The sequence below is a fragment of the Aquarana catesbeiana genome, linkage group LG09, assembly GCF_042186555.1.
Source record: "Aquarana catesbeiana isolate 2022-GZ linkage group LG09, ASM4218655v1, whole genome shotgun sequence".
NCBI lineage: Eukaryota > Metazoa > Chordata > Amphibia > Anura > Ranidae > Aquarana > Aquarana catesbeiana.
In genome coordinates this window covers 317,204,441-317,223,796 of record NC_133332.1, presented here as the reverse complement: position 1 = coordinate 317,223,796, position 19,356 = coordinate 317,204,441, and the positions used below count along the sequence as shown (strand labels likewise).

At 46.2% G+C, this 19,356-nt stretch overlaps 1 protein-coding gene across 1 annotated transcript in view; it reads right to left on the bottom strand.

The window, feature by feature from the left end:
* The window catches only part of SYP (synaptophysin), a 40,943-nt gene extending 32,044 nt beyond the window's left edge, over positions 1-8,899 (bottom strand). Inside the window, exon 1 of the mRNA XM_073600990.1 lies at positions 8,860-8,899. Within this exon, the coding sequence (XP_073457091.1) occupies positions 8,860-8,899 (40 nt within the window). The remainder of the gene's footprint in view (positions 1-8,859) is intronic.
* Positions 8,900-19,356: the final 10,457 nt, after the last annotated feature.

Below are 19,356 nucleotides of genomic sequence, written 5' to 3'. Positions count from 1 at the left end.
GGGAAGAATATTGCCCCATCATTGATGTCAAATAGAAGAATAGTGCCCCATCATTGGTCTCAGTGGGAGTAATAGTGCCCCATTATAGGTGTTAGTTGGAGGAATAGTACCCTATTATTGATGTCAGTGAGAGGAAAAATGCCCCATCATTGGTATCAGTGGGAGGAATAGTGCCCCATTATAGGTGTTAGTTGGAGGAATAGTGCTCTAATATTGGTGTCAGTGGGGGGAATAGTGTCCCATCATTGATGTCAGTGGGAGGGGAATAGTGTCCCATCATTGGTGTTGGTGGGAGGAATAGTGTCCCATCATTGGTGTCAGTGGGAAGGAATAGTTCCCCATCATTGGTATTAGTGGGAGTAACAGTGCCCCATTATAGGTGTTAGTTGGAGGAATAGTGCCCTAATATTGGTGTCAGTGGGGGGAATAGTGTCCCATCATTGGTGTCAGTGGGAGGAATAGTGCCCCATCATGGGTGTCAGTGGGAGGAATAGTGCCCCAAGGACCGGTTAAAGGCAAGCAAAGGGTCCCACCTGGGCCGCAGTTTTGAGACTACTGTTCTAAAGGGAACACAGCAGGTGAAATGAATCACAGGGAACCAGTAGAGGTTGCAAGGAATGCTTAAATGACTTGGCCCAGTTCCTCCAATTGGCAAAGTAACAGATGTCCTACATTTAATGATTGGAGGAACTGTTCCTCCAATATGGAAAAAGGGTACCAGATTCTGTGGGAGATGGTTAACAATGTTCTCTAGGTTAGGCCACCAGGCCTACCATTTGATCCCTCAAAGAAATGCCCCTGTGCTGGGAGGAACACAAGGTGGGGACCATGTTCCCTCAAGAAGGTCCTATCCTATAGGGATGCCCAAGAGCCTCTTGTAGAGAAGAACAGCTACATATTAACAGATGCATCAACCAAGTTAAGTTAAATTTTTATTGAGGTTCAATTGAGTGCCTGATCTAAAGATCAAGAATGGGGCTTAGCCTCATTCCTCTACTTAGTAGAGTAACAGATGTCCTATGTTTAAGATTGGAGAAAATGGAAAAAGGGCACCAAATTCTGGGGGAGATGGTCAACAATGTTCTCTAGGTTAGGCCATCAAGACTACAATTTGATCCCTCAAAGAGATTCTCCTGTGCTGGAAGGAACACAAGGTGGGGACCATGTTCCCTCAGAGAGGTCTTATCCTTTAGAGATGCCCAAGAGACTCTTGTAGAGAAGATTTGCTACATAGTGACAGATGCATCAACCAAGTTGAGTTACGCTTTTATTAAGGTTTGGTTGAGTGCCTGATCTACAGATCAAAAAATTGAGTTTTACATTAAGAAGGTTTTGGTTAAGGTTCTGCAGCATGAAGAAGATGTGTGACCCATGCCTCCAACAGTGCCATGAAATAATCTGTGTTGGGAAAACGGAAGTACGTTCTAGCTAAGCTGGGGGATAAAAGTTGTGCAAGGAGTACAGTATAAAGCAATTAAATTGATGTGGCTAAACTGGGAGAGGACAGTATGCTAGTCCTGTGCGAGAAGTAACAATGGAGGAGGACTAGGGCTTTCCATACTAAGTACCAATGAGTGACACCAATGGGTGAAAGTTGACCTACGTATATCTGTAGAGGATGGGGACCAAGTCTCAGACGTAGAGTCACTACATCCTGGAAGCTCCTGGTGGTGTCTCAGTAGATGTAACTGTATGCAAATAAATGTGTAATGATTCTTCCCTTCACTTCACATATGGCCCTTCAAGCTGGACAAGGAAGTCTCCAGCTCTCCAGGAATTGGGCTTCACAGGAGGTCATGGAATTGACCAGCCATTCTGAATCAGGGTTCCTCCAGAGGTTGCTGGGGGTTCCTTGAGATTTATGCTGATCTTTAAACACACTGGTGTAAATGGGCCCCCTAGGAGGTTAGGTCAACTGTTGAGGTATAGGCATTTTAGATTCGATTTTAGGGCAGTTGCATACTTTTCAGTTATGTTTGCAGCCAGAAGCCCCACACCAAAAGCTACTTATATTACCTAGAACACCCAAAGATATATAAATAGAACATATATATCTTTTTACGTGTACAGTCACTAACATGAGCAAAATGTGAAAGCCACGAAAACAAAAATGTGTAAAGTAAATGTTAGAATAAGAAATGGCGCAAACAATTGTAACGATTGTTTTTTACTTATTGACAACACTTCCCAGTTTACCATGGAATAGGGGTGTGGTCAGGCAGTTAAGAAATGATTATTGGGAGGAGTGGGGCGGGGCTTAATTATTTTGCAGGTGAAATTAGGGGTGTCTGTAACAGATTGTTGCAGACCTACGACAGGCTCCAAGATAAGAACGATAATAATGTCATTAGTGAAATCTAGAACAAGGCTGGGCAAATCCCATGAGCCAGGGAGCCAATGTGCTAAACAAACGACAGCTGCTACCTATTTAAAGGATAACTGCACTTTTATTAAAGCGACAGGCACTCAAACGGTTAAAGTGATTAGAGTAATACAATTCTAACGATAATGCTGTAACTTTTAGATGGAATAAAGTCTTTAACAAGCTCTTTCCTCATGACTCCCTAGACCTACACCAGCCATTCTCAACTAGGGTTCCTCCAGAGGTTGGTAGGGGTTCCTTCAGCTGTGGCTGATTGGCCTTCTGATCTGAGAGTGACTCCATATTTCCAGGTCCCTCCCCACTTGAAATAGCCAGTAGAATGTCACCAATGATCTTTTTTAGATTCTAACCACCACAGTAAATGGGAACATTCTTTCCACTGACCCCCAATTTAAGGAGCATTTTCCTAATGACCTGTGATGGACTAATGTTAGCAGGGGTACCCTGAGACCATGAAAATTATTTCAAGGGTTCCTCTGGGGTAAAAAGGTTGAGAAAGACTGCCCTGAACATACACTATATTAGCAAAAGCATTGGGACACCTGCTTTTACATGCAAATGAACTTTAATGGCGTCCCAATTTTAGTCCGTAGGGTTCAATATTGAGTTGGCCCGCCCTTTGCAGCTATAACAGCTTCAACTCTTCTGGGAAGGCCGTCCACAAGGTTTAGGAGTGTGTCTATGGGAACGTTTTACCCTTCTTCCAGAAGGGCATTTGTGAGGTCAGGTACTGTTGGATGAGAAGGCCTGGCTCGCGTTCTCCACTCTAATTAACCCCAAAGGTGTTTTATCGGGTTGAGGTCAGGACTCTCTGCAGGAAAGTCAAGTTCCTTTACCCCAAACTCGCTCATCCATATCTTTATGGACCTTGCTTTGTGCACTGCTGTACAGTCATGTTGGAACAGGAAGGGGCCATCCCCAAACTGTTCCCACAAAGTTGGGAGCATGAAATTGTCCAAAATGTCTTGGTATGCTGATGCCTTAAGTGTTCCCTTCACTGGAATGGGCCAATCTCAACCCCTGAAAAACAACCCCACACCATAATGCTCCCCCCCCCACCACCAACTAAATTGGACCAGTGCACAAAGCAAGGTCCATAAAGACATAGATGAACGAGTTTGGGGTGGAGGAACTTGGCTGGCCTGCACAGAGTCCTGACTTCAACCAGATAGAACACCTTTGGGATGGATTAAAGCGGAGACTGCGAGCCAAGCCTTCTCGTCCAACATCAGTGTCTGACCTCACAAATGTGCTTCTGGAAGAATGGTCAAACATTCCCATAGACACACTCCTAAACCTTGTGGACGGCCTTCCCAGAAGAGTTGAAGCTGTTATAGCTGCAAAGGGTGGGCCCAACTCAATATTGTACCCTACGGAATAAGACTGGGACGCCATTAAAGTTCATGTGCGTGTAAAGGCAGGCGTCCCAATACTTTTGGTAATATAGTGTATCTCCCATATCTCACTTCCAACCTGCTTGTTCTGAAACTGGATGTACTGATTGTTTAGGCAATTCTGACCAATCAGATGATGATAAAATTCTATAGTTGGAAGAGCACCTCCAGTTTAAAGTTGTACATGTGAAGGCATGGCTGAGGCTTTACTAGTAAAGCCAATGCATTGCAAAGGGTTGGACTCCCCCCATAGGCCTTGTGTTGGTAAATTAGAATAAGTGCCGTGGACCTACTGAGAGACCATGTGCAAGACTTTGGGTCAGTCTGAGGTGCTGGTATATCTCACAAATAAGAAACCTGGCTGTATCATTTTACCAATTACCACTGGAACCATACCTTTAGATCAGTGGTCTCCAAACTGTGGCCCAGGTGCCAGATGCGATCCTCTGCTTGCTTTTATATGGCCCTTGAGGCACTTTTTCATTCACTAACACCAATGAAGGGCCACAATTCCTACCAATGACACCAAAGATAGTGCACAGTTCCTCCCAATGACACCAGCAATTGGGCCCAATGACACTAATGATGGGACACAATTCCTCCCAGTGACTCCAGTGATTAGGCACAATTCCTCCCAATGAGACCAACGATGAAGCACAATACCTACTAATAACACCAATGATGGGGCACAGTTCCTCCCACTAACACCAACAATGGGACCCAATGACACCAATGACGATGCACAATTCCTCTCAATGACACAGACAATGAGGCACAATTCCTCTCACTGTCACCAAAAATTGGGCATTGCTGACTCCAGCTGATGCTGGTACATTTTCTACTCCCAATGGCCACACTCCGGCCCCCCTAAAGTCTGAAGGACAGTAAACTGGTCCTTTGTTTAGAAAGTTTGGAGACCCCTGTTTTAGATGTATAACTATTCACTGAAGGCATTCCTCATTGCACACACTCAGAAGTTAGCAGACTTTATGAGTTGAGCAGCCCAGGTCCTACATACTGTATGGTCCCCAACAAATTCCAGTCAGAGAACCCCCAAGGGTGGAAATCTAAGACTCTGATGTACATCCAGTGCTGCCAGAGACACCAAAAGACTCCTCCAGCTCCCCCTCTGGCTACTGATCAGTGAGGTTGCCCATTGAATGACTGAGAGATTCATCAATATAATCCTTTATGTCTTTCCAACCTTAAGCACTATGGATGTAAAACTGACCACACCAACTCTTTATTTAACAAGTAACCTTTAAAAAAACAAATAATCCCTTCAACATAAATACGATGACAACAGTCGGCAAGTGTTACAAGGAGGGGGTCTTTGGGTTGTTCACTAACCTAAAGGCTTGATCAAGATCAACCCCTGGCCCCCAGCTGTGCTCCACTGACTTGAGGACCTTTCCAAATAAAGTACTTTATGACTTCCTCCAAAAGTCCAAGCCCCTGGCTGAACCTTCAACAACTAACCAAATAAAAGAACCATACCAACAGATGGGTCCCTGGTGGTATTAGATTGAGGCACATGGATATAAAATTGGCCACACCATCCCTATTGGACTGAGCAACATGGATGTAAAATTGGCCACGCCAACCCTTACCTCTTCAACATTAATAAGATGATAACAGTCGGCAAGTGTTACGAGGAGAGGTCTTTGGGTTATCCACTAACCCAAAGGTTTGATTAAGATCCAACCCTGGAACCCAGCTGTGTTCCACTGACTTGAGGACCTTTTTAAATTAAGTACTTTATGACTTCCTCTAAAAGGCCAGGCCCTTGGCTGAACCCTCAAGAACTGATCAAATAGAAGCACCATACCAACAGGTGGGACCCTGGTGGTATTGGACTGAGCCATATGGATGTAAAATTGGCCACACCAACCCTTAAATTTAAAGAGTAACCATTCCAAAAAACAAATAATCTCTTCAACATAAATAAGATGACAACAGTCAGCAAGTGTTACGAGGAGAGGTCTTTGCGCTGTCCACTAATCAAAAGGTTTGATTAAGATCAACCCCTGGCCCCCATATCTGTTTCACTGACTTGAGGACCTTTCCAAATTAAGTACTTTTTGACTGCCTCCAAAAGGCCAAGCCCCTGGCTGAACCCTCAAGAACTGATCAAATAAAAGCACCATACCAACAGATGGGACCCTGGTGGTATTGGACTGAGCCATATGGCTGTAAAATTGGCCACACCAACCCTTTATTTAAAAAGTAATTATCCATAAAACAAATAACCACTCCAGCACAAATAAGATGACATCAATCTGTAAGTGTTATGAGGAGGGGTCTTTGGGTTGTCCACTAACCTAAAAGCTTGACTAAGGTCCACCCCTGCCCCCATCTGTGCTCCACTGATTTGAGGACCTTTCCAAATGAAGTATTTCTAACAAAATAGAAGCACCATACCAAGTCAGTGGAGCACAGCTGGGAGCCAGGGGTGGATCTTAGTCAAACCTTTGGGTTAGTGGACAACCCAAAGACCCCTCCTCGTAACACTTGCCAACTGTTTTCATCTTATTTAGGTTTAAGGGGTAAAGGTTCGCATGGCCAATTTTACATTCATATTGCTGAGTCCAAAAGGGATGGTGCAACCAATTTCATATCCATTTTGCTCAGTCCAATACCACCAGCTTTCCATCTGTTGGTATGGTGCTACTATTTGGCTGTTCACTGGGGGTTCAGCCAAGGGCTTGGCCTTTTGGAGGAAGTCATAAAGTACCTTATTTAGAAAGGTCCTCAAGTCAGTGGAGGACAGCTGGGGTCCAGGGGTGGATCTTGGTCAAGCCTTTAGGTTAGTGGACAACCCAAAGACCCCCTCCTCATAACACTTGCCGACTGTTGTCATCTTATTTGTGTTGGAGTGGTTATTTGTTTTATGAATGGTTACTTGTTAAATAAAGGGTTGGTGTGGCCAATTTTACTAAAAAACACATGAAAAGGGTGTATTTATATAAAAAAAAAAGTTTCATAGCAATTAACCAGCAAACGTTTCGCTGGGGTAGCCAATTTTACATCCATGTTGCTTAGTCCAATACCAAACAGTGACCCATTTGTGCTTCTATTTGGCCAATCCTTGAGGGTTCAGCCAAGGGTGTGGTCATTTGGAAGAATTCAGAAACACCATACCAACAGATCGGTCACAGTTTGGTATTGGACTGAGCAACACGGATGTAAAATTGGCCACCCCAGCCCTTTATTTAAAGAGTAACGAAACATTCGCTGGGTTAATTGCTATGAAACTTTTTTTTTTTTTTTGTTATAAATACACCCTTTTGAGGTTGTTTTTAGTGAAACCCGTCTCTTTTTTTTGCATGTTTCGTCATACAGCTACCTTGAATACCTCAAGTTCTTGTCCGGTTTACTTTAATGCAGCATTTAATCCGAACTAGAGCGTTATACAAATCATATGTAAATGAATCGCAGATAAAACATGTCAACCTCTTGTGTTGCCAAATGTCGCTGAGGAGTGGGTGGCATAATTTGAGCTGCTGGGTACGCTCCAGAGCTGGCAGCTTCTTGAATGATCTGCTTAATAAATACTTAGGATTGCATCCTGTGTTCACACTGGAACCCCACAGAGCAAAGAAATTGAGGGGTTAATAACCAGGGGTGTATATCATGACTGTTATATCAATATTGTATTCTGATAACTGTAGATGATTAATGCATGCAGAATAGATATACACCCTATTGTGGTTATTAATCCCTTCCTGCCCAGCCCTGGTGTCCCTTTACCTGGGATATTACACCCGGGGGGGAGGAAGGGGGGGGGGGTCTGTCTGATCACATGACCACTGTAATTGGCTATCACAGTGGTCACCTGATCGAGTGCCGTCCCCTCAGCTCCCGATCATTACTAGAGACCAGGAGGTGACGGGACTGCCACCTGATCATGTGACCACTGTGAGAACCAATGACAGTGGTCATGTGATCAGACAGACCTTCCCGCCCCCTGGGGCTTAATAGCCCAGGTCTAGGCAGAAAGGGGTTAATAATCACAGCTCGGTCACTTTGCTAGGAGCAAAATTGGCCATGCCAACCCTTACCCCTTAAACCTAAATAAGATGACTACACTCAGCAAATGTTACGAGGAGGTGGTCTTTGGGCTGTCCAATAACTTGAGCTTGACGAAGGTCCACCCCTGGCCCCCCAGCTGTGCTCCACCGACTTGAGGACCTTTCCAAAGTAAGTACTTTACGACTATATCCAAAAGGCCAAACCCCTACCTGAACCCTCAACAACCGACCAAATAGAAGAACCATACCAACAGACGGGACCCTGGTGGTATTGGACTGAGCCATATGGATGTAAAATTGGCAACATCAGCCCTTTATTTAAAGAGAAACATAAAAATAAACCAAATAATCCCTTCAACATAAATAAGATGACAGTCAGCAAAAGTGTTACGATGAGGGGGTCTTTGGGTTGTCCACTAACCTGAAGGCTTGACCAAGATCCACCCCTGGCCCCCAGCTATGCTCCACTGACAGTGGACACATGGACACATAAGTGCAACATGCAGACTTTAAACCCTTCACCCCTCTTTGCCACTGCGCATACAAATAACACAGAAGTTAAGAGGTTAATTCAACATTTTTTTCATATGATGGTATTATTCTTCTCCACCGTTACCTAAAGACTAGTGATGAGCTAAGGTTCCCCGCAGGAGGCTGTCACGTAATAGGAAGCTATTTGCCTAATCAGCTGTGGCCAGGGAATGCCATTGACCAACTATGGCCGTGTCAGTCACCAAAAGTCAACAAAGTCACCAGCATCTCCTCCCCTTTGGTTTGGATTGCTGGTGACATCATTGACCTTAATATGGCCACGAGGCCTTATCCGAATATCCAAAATTATCCAAATATGGCCACATACACAATGCACTTTGTGGTACTATTTGGATATGGCCTCATGGGTTATTCTTGGTCTTAGATCCACATGGATCATTCTACCCAGTATACATCATTCCCCCATTTTTCGGTTCCTGATGAAGGAGGGTGATTTTTAGGCCCCTGAAACACATTGGCTCCCTCTTTTATCATAATTCTTATTGGAATAAATTCATACCTGGACGGCTAATTCTTGATCTTAGATCTATATGGATCATTCTATCCAGTATACATCATTCCCCATTTTTTGCGCCCTGATGAGGCCAATTTTGAGGCCCCCGAAACATGTTGGCTCCCTTCTTTATCCTAATTCTTATTGGAATAGACCAGGGGTCGCCAAAACTTTTAAAACAAAGGGCAAGTATACCGTCCTTTGGACTCTGTGGAGGGGGCCGGACTGAGGCCAGTAGGAGTAGAGAATGTTCTGGTGTCAGTGAGAGTAAACAATGCCTCATTCGTTGGTGTCAGTGGTAAGAATAGAGCCCCTTCATTGGTCAATTGGTGTTATTAGGAGGAATTGTGCCCCTTCATTGGTGTCAGTGGGAGGACATATGACCAACTGTTGGTGTCAGTGGAAGGAATAGTGCCCCATCGTTGGTGTTAGTGGGAAGAATTTTGCCCCATTGTTGGTGTCATTGGGAGGAATAGTGCCCCTTCATTGGTGTCAGTGGTAGGAAAAGAGCCCCATAATTGGTGGAATTAGGAGGAATTGTGCCCCTTTATTGGTGTCAGTGGGAAGACATATGACCAACTGTTGGTGTCAGCGGAAGGAATAGTGCCCCACTATTGGTGTTAGTGGGAAGAATTGTGCCCCACTATTGGTGTTAGTGGGAAGAATTGTGCCCCTTTTTTGGTATCATTGGAAGGACATATACCCAATTATTGGTGTCAATAGGAGGACACGTGCCCATTTGTTGGTGTCGGTGGGAAGAATAGTGCCCCAAGGGCTAGATAAAAGTAAGCAAAGGGCCACATCCGGGCCCCGGGCCAGAGTTTGAGGACCATCGGAATAGACTTATACCCAGATAGTATATTCTCTGTCTTAGATCCATATGGACCCCTCCCTGGGTTCGCAGAACAATGCTGCACAGAATGGCGCTCACATGTCACAACGTGTGCACCGTCTCTGCAGCAAGGAGGACCGCCCACCTCCAAGGTTGGAGAACAGGAAGGACGCGGCTCATCACATGACTAACCTTCTCCTGGAAGTACATTTTTTTTTTTAAAGTCTGGGGTGGGGCTTTAGAACCTGGAGTTGGGCTTTAACTCTAAAAAATATTCTCTAAATACAAAGAGCCATGTATATTTCTTACTTTTGGGGGTATATTTGTAAAAAAAAAAAAAAAAAAAATATAGCATAGTTGTTCGACCATCAAAACTCTTTTTGTGCTAATGGGGCAAAACTAAGTGTTCTCTGACTATACTCTCTGCAGTTCAAAAGTGCGAATGTGGAAAATACCACATCCTGGCCACTAGATGGAGCTGAGAAGCCTATGGTTTTATTATGATATTCAGTGCTATCTAGTGGCCTTAATGCGGTGGTTTCACACATTCTCAATCAGAACATTCGAACAAATTTATATGCAATTTCGATGGATAACCAGGTATGCATATTTTTCATAAATACACCCCCTGGTGTCCCAAAGCTGTGGTATAGTCCAGCATAAAACAGCCTATAGTGGGTGGAGCCAGATTTGGCTCCTCCCACAGCCCTGGTCTCTTTTTTTTGTGCAGGGTGAATTGTCTTGTCTCCACCCCCTCCTGTAGTTTTCTGCAGGCAGCCTATAGTGGGTGTAGCCTGTTTTGGCTCCTCCCACAGCTCTGCTCTCTCTCCTTGTGCAGGGTGATTGGTCTTGTCTCCGCCCCCTCCTGTGGTTTTCAGCAGGCCGCTTGTAGTGGGTGGAGCCTGTTTTGGCCCCTCCCACAGCTCTGCTGTCTGCACTGCGCAGGAGCTTCCGAAACTAAAGACCAGTCTCTGCTGCCCTCTCTCCTTGAGCATAGTGACTGGTCTTGTCTCCGCCCCTTCTGTATTCGTCCACGGCCAGCCTGTAGTAGGCAGATCCTGCTAAGCCCCTCCCACAGCTCTGCTCTTTCTGTTAGTGCAGAGTGACTGGTCTTGTCTCCGCCCCCTTCTGTCGTTTTTTTGCAGGGAGCCTGTAGTGGGTGGAGTCTGCTGAGCTCCTCCCACAGCTCTGCTCTCTCTCTCTCCTTGTGCAGAGTGACTGGTCTTGTCTCCGCCCCCCTCCTGTAGTTTTCCGCAGCCAGCCTGTAAAGGGTGGAGCCTGCTAGGTCCCTCCCACAGCTCTGCACAGGCTATGTACAGCATATTGATGATGTCACTGCTACTTTTACAAAGTAATATCTGGGTTTGCAAAGCCATTTGGTGCATTTCTATCTTTTGTGACTATTAAAGAATATATTTGTATGGAGGGTTTTTCTGCCCAGAGTTCAGCTTTAAACCATAAATGGTGACTGTACAGAGCCATAGCTTACCCCAACCCCCTTCACTGTTATTTTTTCTGGACAGCTTGGCCCGTAGGAGTGTAGAGCAATATATGAATGTGAAATAAAAAAGAAAAAAAAATCGATATGCTAAATACTGTCATTAAAAGGTCACCATCTTGCTGTTCTTACAACATTTTTCGCAGTACCGGCCCTTTAATAAGTAATGGGCGGGCGATTAAAGGCAAAGCGCTATCCTTGCTGAGCAGATCTCGCACATTTCTGCCTTCTTCGTGTTAATGAAGGCGGATGATGTTCTGCATTAAAAGGTAGGAGCAGGAGTCTGCAGAGCAATGTGTCCTCGTCTGCGTGCGAATTCCCAGCGAGCGGGGGATGGGGGGCAGGGGGAGCGGCGTGCTGTGCCTACGCTCTCTCTGCATGCCAGTTCACACTGGGCAGCCTGGGCAGGATTTATTCTGGTGGTAATCCAGATTGTGACCTCCCGAATCTCCGCAGAGACCGAGGATTATTTTTAGAGCGTCGGCCATTTCCAACAGTAAAGAGGATTACAGTGTAACCCGGGGTGTGAGGATGAACAGGTCCGAGCGTCGGCAGAGGGCAAAAATGGAGTCACAGATAGCAGTGCAGGGCCCCTTTAAGGTCTGAGGGGGGAGGAGGCTATAATAAAATAATGGGCATTCATTTATTTAAAGGGTCACTTAAATCTGACCTCCAGCCTTTCCTTCAGTCTTGCACAGGGGTTCCCACCATCCCTGTGCTGAGTTCCCGGGTCTGTACACCCGCTGTTCCCATTATGAGGGATTCCCACCATCCCTGTGCTGAGTTCCCGGGTCTGTACACCTGCTGTGCCCATTATGAGGGGTTCCCACCATCCCTGTGCTGAGTTCCTGTGTCTGTACACCTGCTGTGCCCATTATTAGGGGTTCCCACCATCCCTGTGCTGAGTTCCTGGGTCTGTACACCCGCTGTGCCCATTATGGGGGGTTCCCACCATCCCTGTGCTGAGTTCCCGGGTCTGTACACCCGCTGTGCCCATTATGAGGGGTTCCCACCATCCCTGTGCTGAGTTCCCGGGTCTGTACACCCTCTGTGCCCATTATGAGGGGTTCTCACCATCCCTGTGCTGAGTTCCTGAGTCTGTACACCCGCTGTGCCCATTATGAGGAGTTCCCACCATCCCTGTACTGAGTGCCTGGGTCTGTACACCCGCTGTGCCCATTATGAGGGGTTCCCAACATCCCTGTACTGAGTTCCCGGGTCTGTACACCCGCTGTGCCCATTATGAGGGGTTCCCAACATCCCTGTACTGAGTTCCCGGGTCTGTACACCCGCTGTGCCTATTATGAGGGGTTCCCACCATCCCTGTGCTGAGTTCCCGGGTCTGTACACCCGCTGTGCCCATTATGAGGGGTTCCCACCATCCCTGTGCTGAGTTCCCGGGTCTGTACACCCGCTGTGCCCATTATGAGGGGTTCCCACCATCCCTGTGCTGAGTTCCCGGGTCTGTACACCCGCTGTGCCCATTATGAGGGGTTCTCACCATCCCTGTGCTGAGTTCCTGAGTCTGTACACCCGCTGTGCCCATTATGAGGGGTTCCCACCATCCCTGTGCTGAGTTCCCGGGTCTGTACACCCGCTGTGCCCATTATGAGGGGTTCTCACCATCCCTGTGCTGAGTTCCCGGGTCTGTACACCCGCTGTGCCCATTATGAGGGGTTCTCACCATCCCTGTGCTGAGTTCCTGAGTCTGTACACCCGCTGTGCCCATTATGAGGGGTTCTCATCATCCCTGTGCTGAGTTCCCGGGTCTGTACACCCGCTGTGCCCATTATGAGGGGTTCCCACCATCCCTGTGCTGAGTTCCCGGGTCTGTACACCCGCTGTGCCCATTATGAGGAGTTCCCAACATCCCTGTACTGAGTTCCGGGGTCTGTACACCTGCTGTGCCCATTATGAGGGGTTCCCACCATCCCTGTGCTGAGTTCCCGGGTCTGTACACCCGCTGTGCCCATTATGAGGGGTTTCCACCATCCCTGAGCTGAGTTCCTGGGTCTGTATACCTGCTTTGCCCATTATGAGGGGTTCCCACCATCCCTGTACTGAGTTCCGGGGTCTGTACACCCGCTGTGCCCATTATGAGGAGTTCCCAACATCCCTGTACTGAGTTCCGGGGTCTGTACACTTGCTGTGCCCATTATGAGGAGTTTCCGCCACCCCTGTACTGAGTTCCCGGGTCTGTACACCTGCTGTGCCCATTATGAGGAGTTCCCACCATCCCTGTGCTGAGTTCCCGGGTCTGTACACCCGCTGTGCCCATTATGAGGAGTTCCCAACATCCCTGTACTGAGTTCCGGGGTCTGTACACTTGCTGTCCCCATTATGAGAAGTTTCCGCCACCCCTGTACTGAGTTCCCGGGTCTGTACACCTGCTGTGCCCATTATGAGGGGCTCCCACCATCCCTGCGAGAAGGGAATCTACAAAACCAAGGAAGGACTCTGCACAAGGGGAATCTACAAGACCAAGGAAAGACTCTGCAAGAAGGGAATCTACAAAACTAAGGAAGGTCTCTGCAAGAGGGGAATCCGCAAGCCCATGAAAGAACTCTGCCAGAGACGAATCTACAAGACCAAGGAATAACTCTGCCAGTGGAAATCCACAAGTCCAAGGAACGACTCTGCTAGAGAAGATTCCACAAGACCAAGGAAGGACTCTGCTAGAGGAGATTCCACAAGACCAAGGAAGGACTCTGCCAGAGGAGATTCCACAAGAACAAAAAAAGGACTATGCTAGAGGGGACTCCACAACACCAAGGAAGGCTATTGCTAGAGGGGAGCCACAAGACCAAGGAAGGACTCTGCCAGAGGAGAGCCACAGAACCAAAGGGGGACTGTGCCAGAGGGTACTCCACAAGACCAGGGAAGGGCTCTACCACATGGGACTCCACAAGACAATGGAAGGACTCTGTGAGAGGGGAATCTACAAGACCTAAGAAGGACTCTGCCAGAGGGGAATCCACAAGACCATGGAAGGACTCTGCCAGAGAGGACTCCACAAAAGCAAGGAAAGACTGTGCTAGAGGGGACTTTACAAGACCAAGGAAGGACGCTACCAGAGGGGAATCCACAAAATCAAGAAAGGACTCTACTAGAGGGGTCGCTACAAAATTTAGCAAGGACTCTGCTAAAGGAGACTCCACAGAACCAAAGAAGGATTCTGCCAGAGGGGATAAAACAAGAAACCACACTACAAGAGAGAAATAATACCATTGAGATGCACTTAGTCCTGTTTGCTATGGAAATGGCAGACCAGGTATCACAGAAACGAAGTGACCTTAGCTCATCCCTATAGCATACAGACTCGCAAACAACAAGGAAGGACTCTGCTAAACTTCACAACATCAAGAAAGGACTCTGCTAGAAGGGACTCAATAGAACCCAAGAATGACTCTGATAGAGAGGATGATACACGAAGCCAAACTACAAGAGAGAAACAATACCAGGAACCCGGTTTCCTGCAATTGCTTGAGATGCACTTAGTCCTGTTTGCTATGGAAATCGCAGACCAAGTATAACAGAAGTGAAGTGACCTTAGTTTATACCTATAGCATACAGCCCATTGTCAGTGTTCATTCCCTAGGAAGGTTAGGTAGTGTGTGCATGTGTGTAGCACTCTGTATATCCTATAGCTTGGCTTTACTGAAAGAATTAGACAAACAGCAACAGTTGGGATTTACACCAATTTCCCATTGAAAACTACTGTGACTCTCGCCCGAGATTTGCATCCGAAACAAAACACGTGCTGAAGAAAGAGACTCCTGGAGAGAAAATGAGCAAAAACTCTGCATTTGTAATTGGAAATAAGTGTATTTATAATAACGTCAATTAGTTTTTATGCAGAAGGTGGCAGTTCGTTACCTATAATGAGCTTAAAGTACCATCCGGTCAATCGTGATCTACCCGTTGATTGCGGCCATGTGATGGGTAGATCATGACCCCACTGTGCCTCCACTCACACCTTAGATCAGTGCAGAACCAAGGGAAGTCCCAGGCTCCTCCTCGGGCCTGACTTCATACAACACAGCCAAAGGGAGATTCAGGAGGACTTCCCTCACTCTGCTTGGCACCCCTACATCAGAGGTTCAAGAAATGAATTTTACAAAGGGGGGGGTTGTGCTCAGGGGAGACAGATGTTTGTACTGGAAGAGGGGTATTTTGCTTATGGGTGGAAATATGTGTCAATTGATTCTGAGCTCTGCACTCTGCATTACGTACTACTGACCTCTGCACTCTGTGATATATACTACTGACCCCTGTGCACTGCAATACATACTACTGACCCCTATACACTGCGATACAAACTACTGACCTCTTTACTCTGCAATACATACTACTGACCTTTGCACTCTGCAATACATACTACTGACCCCTGTACACTGCAATAGAAACTACTGACCCCTGTACACTGCAATAGAAACTACTAACCCCTGTACACTGCAATAGAAACTACTGACCCCTGTACACTGTAATACATACTACTGACCTCTGTACACTACGATACAAACTACTGACCTCTGCACTCTGCAATACATACTACTGACCCCTGCACACTGCGATACAAACTACTGACCCCTGTACACTGCAATAGAAACTACTGACCCCTGTACACTGCAATACAAACTACTGACCTCTGCACTCTGCAATACATACTACTGACCCCTGTACACTGCAATACAAACTACTGACCTCTGCACTATGCAATACATACTACTGACCCCTGCACACTGCGATACAAACTACTGACCCCTGTACACTGCAATAGAAACTACTGACCCCTGTACACTGCAATACAAACTACTGACCTCTGCACTCTGCAATACATACTACTGACCTCTGCACTCTGCGATACAAACTACTGACCTCTGTACACTGCGATACATACTACTGACCCCTGTACACCGCGATACAAACTACTGACCCCTGTACACCGCGATACAAACTACTGACCCCTGTACACCGTGATACATACTACTGACCCCTGTACACTGTGATACATACTACTGACCCCTGTACACTGTGATACATACTACTGACCCCTGTACACTGCAATAAATACTACGGACCTCTGCACTTTGCGATACCTTCTACTGACCTCTGCGATACAAACTACTGACCTCTGCACAGTGCATTACATACTACTGACCTCTGCACAGTAAAATACTTACTACTGACCTCTACACAGTACAATACTTACTACTGACCCCTGCACTCTGCATTACTTACTACTGATCCCTGCAATCTGTATTATATACTACTGACCTCTGCACTATGCATTACTTATTACTGATCCCTGCAATCTGCATTACACACTACTGTCCTCTGCATGCTGCATTACTTACTACTGATTCCTGCAATATGCATTACTTACTACTGATCCCTGCAATCTACCGACCCCTGAACTGTGCATTACATACTATTGACCTCTGCACTCTGTGTTACTTACAACTGACCACTGACTTCTGCATTACATATTACAGACCACTGAACTCTGCATTACGCAATACTGCCCTTTACACTTTGCATTACTTACTACTGACCTCTGCAATCTGTATCATTTACTATTTACCTCTAAATTCTGCGTTACTTACTCCAGACCCTTGCACTCTGTGTTACATACTACTAACCCCTGCATTCTGCATTACACACTAATGACCTCTAAACTGACCTCTAAACTATGTATTACCTACTAAGGACTTCTGGGCTCTGTGTTACTTTCTACTGACCCTGCACTCTGTGTTGCTTACTACTGACCTCTGAACTATGCCTTACTACTGACCACTGAATTCTACATAACTTACCACTGATCTTTGCACTCTGCATTACATACCACTGACCCCTGCACTCTGTATTGCGTACCACTTATATCTGCACTCTGCATTACAGTATACTGACCTCTGCATTACATACCACTGACACCTGCACTCTGTGTTACATACCACTGATCCCTGTACTCTGTGTTACATACCAATGCACTCGGCATTACATACCACTGACCCCTGCACTCTGTGTTACATACCACTGACCCCTGCACTCTGCATTATATACCACTGATACCTAGCACTCTGCGTTACATACCACTGACCCCTGCACTCTGCATTATATACCACTGATACCTAGCACTCTGCATTACATACCACTGATCCCTGTACTCTGTGTTACATACCACTGCACTCTGCATTACATACCACTGACCCCTGCACTCTGCATTATATACCACTGATACCTAGCACTCTGCATTACATACCACTGACCCCTGCACTCTGCATTATATACCACTGATACCTAGCACTCTGCATTACATACCACTGACCCCTGCACTCTGTATTACATACCACTGACCCCTGCACTCTGTATTACATACCACTGATACCTAGCACTCTGTGTTAATTACTATTGACCCCTGAGCTCTGCCAATCCGTTTCTTTCTTTTTCCTGAATATAGTCCATAATATGTATCATCTCCCCTATAGATCCTTATCCTGCAAAAGGTCTCCAAAAACACCAACACAGACCACGGAGGCCAAAAAAAATCATCCCACGTCCCCACATTCCTCCCTGGATCACCCCCTGTAAGAAGCCGGGACATGGTATGGACAGTCCCCATATCTATATACAGCACTGTGCAAACCCCGAGATATCGTATATATATACATGCAGAGCATAAGATGTAACGATAAGAACCTTCAACAGACAAAACAAAACAAAAAAACTCTATAAATTACTGAAACATAAGAGTGTTAGATTTGTTTTAATTATGTGCACCCCACTACATAGATTATTAGAGGATAGATAGATAGATGACATATAATATAGTACACAGATCATATTAGATATGAATAAATAGATAGAAAAGAACAAAAGAAACAGAGAAAGAAAGAAAATAGGATAGATAGATGCTGTAGTATATACAGTATCTCACAAAAGTAAGTACACCCCTCACATTTGTGTAAATCTTTTCTTCTATCTTTTCATGTGACAACACTGAAGAAATGACACTTGTCTACAATGTAAAGTAGTGAGTGTACAGCTTGTATAACAGTGTAAATTTGCTGTCCCCTCAAAATAACTCAACACACAGCTATTAATGTCTAAACCGCTGGCAACAAAAGTCAGTACACCCCTAAGTGAAAATGTCCAAATTGGGGCCAATTAGCCATTTTCCCTCCCCCCGGTGTCATGTGACTCGTTAGTGTTACAAGGTCTCAGGTGTGAATGGGGAGCAGGTGTGTTAAATTTGGTGTTATCGCTCTCACTCTCTCATACTGGTGACTGGAAGTTCAACATGGCACCTTATGGCAAAGAACTCTCTGAGGATCTAAAAAAAAACAATTGTTGCTCTACATAAAGATGATCTAGGCTATAAGAAGATTGCCGAGACCCTGAAACTGAGCTGCAGCACGGTGGGCAAGACCATACAGCGGTATAACAGGACAGGTTCCTCTCAGAACAGGCCTCGCCATGGTCCACCAAAGAAGTTGAGGTCACGTGCTCAGCGTCATATCCAGAGGTTGTCTTTGGGAAATAGACGTATGAGTGCTGCCAGCATTGCTGCAGAGGTTGTAGGGGTGGGGGGTCAGCCTGTCAGTGCTCAGACCATACGCCTCACACTGCATCAAATTGGTCTGCATGGCTGTCGTCCCAGAAGGAAGCCTCTTCTAAAGATGATGCACAAGAAAGTCCACAAACAGGTTGCTGAAGACAAGCAGACTAAGGACATGGATTACTGTCCTGTGGTCTGATGAGACCAAGATAATCTTATTTGGTTCAGATGGTGACAAGCGTGTGTGGAGGGCAACCAGGTGAGGAGGACAAAGCCAAGTGTGTCTTGTCTACAGTCAAGCATGGTGGTGGGAGTGTCATGGTCTGGGGCTGCATGAGTGCTGCCGGCACTGGGGAGCTACAGATCATTGAGGGAACCATGAATGCCAACATGTACTGTGACATACTGAAGCAGAGCATGATCCCCTCCCTTCAGAGACTGGACCGCAGGGCAGTATTCCAACATGATAACCACCCCAAACACACCTCCAAGATGACCACTGCCTTGCTAAAGAAGCTGAGGGTAAAGGTGATGGACTGGCCAAGAATGTCTCCAGACCTAAACCCTATTGATTATCTGTGGGACATCCTCAAACGGAAGGTGGAGGAGCGCAAG